Here is a 2153-nt window from a genome sequence, read left to right as displayed (position 1 = left end):
GACTTATTCAGAGAGTGATGCAAGTGTTTAAGTGTAGCTCGAGTTCTTTTTTACTAGCTTAAACATTTTAAGATTAGTGATGATCCAATTCAAAATCTGTATTCAGTTAGAAGGAACTCAAAAGCATGATCCAAGGTTCCAACCTTTAGCAATGGCGAGCAGGTCCTCCTCAGTGAATCTGACTCTTGGCAGTGTCCTTCCAATCTTGCGCTCCCACAGGGAAGCCATCTCGTTCAAGCTAACACAATTGCAAGTCGGGCGGAAGTGAACAGCTCTATTCACGGTGCGACTGTCGAAGGCTGATCTCATCGTAAATTTCCCAATGTCACTTCCTGCAACAAAGAAGGCTACAACACAACCAACGCGACATCAAGCATCCATCAACACCCTACAATTCAATGTAACAGTAACAATAGTTTTTCAGGATTTTTTATTTGTTGGTCAATGTAATATTTGTCTTCTGCAACGTCATCAACATTAAAAAAAAAATATAATAATAATAATAATAATAATAAAAGAAACACACAAACGAGCTCTAGACCTTGGGATTAAGACATAAATCTTAATATTTTAAATTTATTTATTTATATTACAAAATTAGTTTTTATTCTTTAAATATTATTGATTGATCCACTATTAAAAATTCAGTGATCCAAGGGGTTGGTTATATAAATTGTATATGTACGTTCCTTTATTTAGATTTAGAAGGACGTCATCTTATTATTAGTATGTTAATGTGGTACTTGAAATATCTTATTTTTTATCGATCCTGAAGTCGCAGTTTGGTGTCCACGCTGCCTAATTATTCATGCATGTCGGCAGTGAGATTTACCTCTGACGCTGCCGTCCCCATAGATGACGAAGCGGTCCAGCGGTGGCGCCGCCTTGGACGGGTGTTTGTTGTCGTGGTACGGCCAGCCGGCGATGGAGTTGCAGCATATGTAGGTGTAGGGAACGCCGGCGGCCTCGACGGCTCGCCGAACCCTTCTCTTTCTGTTGTAGAGGCTCAGTGCCGGCTCCACCGGGTTCGCCTTGTCGATGTCGTGCCCGAACTCCGACGGCAGGAACCGCTGCCACACCAGCGCAAGGCAAAGCTATCGCCCATGCATGACGCCCTTGTCCATGCAAAACAATAGCAGCAGTACTCGTTGTGTAACACGTACCTTGACGGTGCCCGCAGCTTGGATGGCGTCGAGCAAGCAGAGCTGATCCAGAATGCTCTCGCCGCCAACCGCGGAGATAACTACATGGATGTTGTTCTCTCTCAGAGTCTTCTCCATGAAGTCTTTATCGTCCACGGAACCCTGAAACACATCGGTAGTCCTCCTCCTCCTCATCATCATCGTCATTATTGAGGTTAACATACACGATAAACGAGATGAGAGCTCATGCAATATTACCTCCAAAATAATGGCTCCTTTCTCGCGGAGGGCTGCGGCGGTGGCCGCACGGGAGGGAGAAACGAAGGGGCCAAAGGTGCGGACGAGGACGTAGAGGGCATGGCCAAGGGCCAGGCCAGCCTCGGCGACGAAGCGGCCGATGTAGCCGGTGCCACCCACGACGAGGGTGGCTCCCGTGGTGGGCGCGAGCTCATGACCAGCGGCGGTGGAAGCCATGGCGGGGAGAATATGCTGAAAGAATTAGAGGGTGGGGAAGGAGCAGTGGGCGAAGCGAAGCGGCCGCCCGGGCTGATCATATAAAGCCACATGCACATGGGGAGACGTACAGGATCCATCCCTCCGACGGTCTTGATTGCACCTAACCGTCAAGGATCGCCTATCGTGCACTTTGCTTTGCATTACCTCGTACATTACAGCCTTCATCATGTAATGTATGATGAACAGTACATGTTCATACTTGAGCAGTATCTGTATTTGCCGAATAGTAAATTTCCAGGGAGAGGAAGTGTTAGGTTGAAGTTATAGAATTGGAAGCATTGCTACGATGCAAACCGTGTCGAGGCTACCGGTGATGAGAATAACATCTTCTTGCACACGCGTTATACCGCGATTGATTGACCGGTCATCCTGATGTTATCATATCATTATTACTATTGATTGCAAGACTTTTCTAACCAGGAAAAGAAGTTGGGCGCACTAGGCACGAGGAACGGTGCCGTGGAACATCGGGTAGGATACGACGCGAGCTGTGGA

The 2153-nt window shown here is 47.1% G+C and overlaps 1 protein-coding gene across 2 annotated transcripts in view; it reads right to left on the bottom strand.

The window, feature by feature from the left end:
- The window catches only part of LOC103974395 (leucoanthocyanidin reductase-like), a 3100-nt gene extending 1449 nt beyond the window's left edge, over positions 1 to 1651 (bottom strand). Inside the window, exons 1-4 of one of the 2 annotated variants that reach the window (XM_018821815.2) lie at positions 1401 to 1651; positions 1164 to 1304; positions 833 to 1094; positions 144 to 347 (exon numbers count right to left, since the gene is read on the bottom strand). In XM_018821815.2, the coding sequence (XP_018677360.1) occupies positions 144 to 347; positions 833 to 1094; positions 1164 to 1304; positions 1401 to 1616 (823 nt within the window). In that variant the 5' untranslated portion in view covers positions 1617 to 1651. The remainder of the gene's footprint in view (positions 1 to 143; positions 348 to 832; positions 1095 to 1163; positions 1305 to 1400) is intronic. The other variant, XM_009389211.3, reaches the window with a different exon arrangement.
- Positions 1652 to 2153: the final 502 nt, after the last annotated feature.

The sequence above is a fragment of the Musa acuminata genome, chromosome BXJ2-5 (genome assembly GCF_036884655.1).
Source record: "Musa acuminata AAA Group cultivar baxijiao chromosome BXJ2-5, Cavendish_Baxijiao_AAA, whole genome shotgun sequence".
NCBI lineage: Eukaryota > Viridiplantae > Streptophyta > Magnoliopsida > Zingiberales > Musaceae > Musa > Musa acuminata.
Note: the sequence above shows the minus strand (reverse complement) of the source record. Positions and strands in the feature narration are given on the sequence as shown.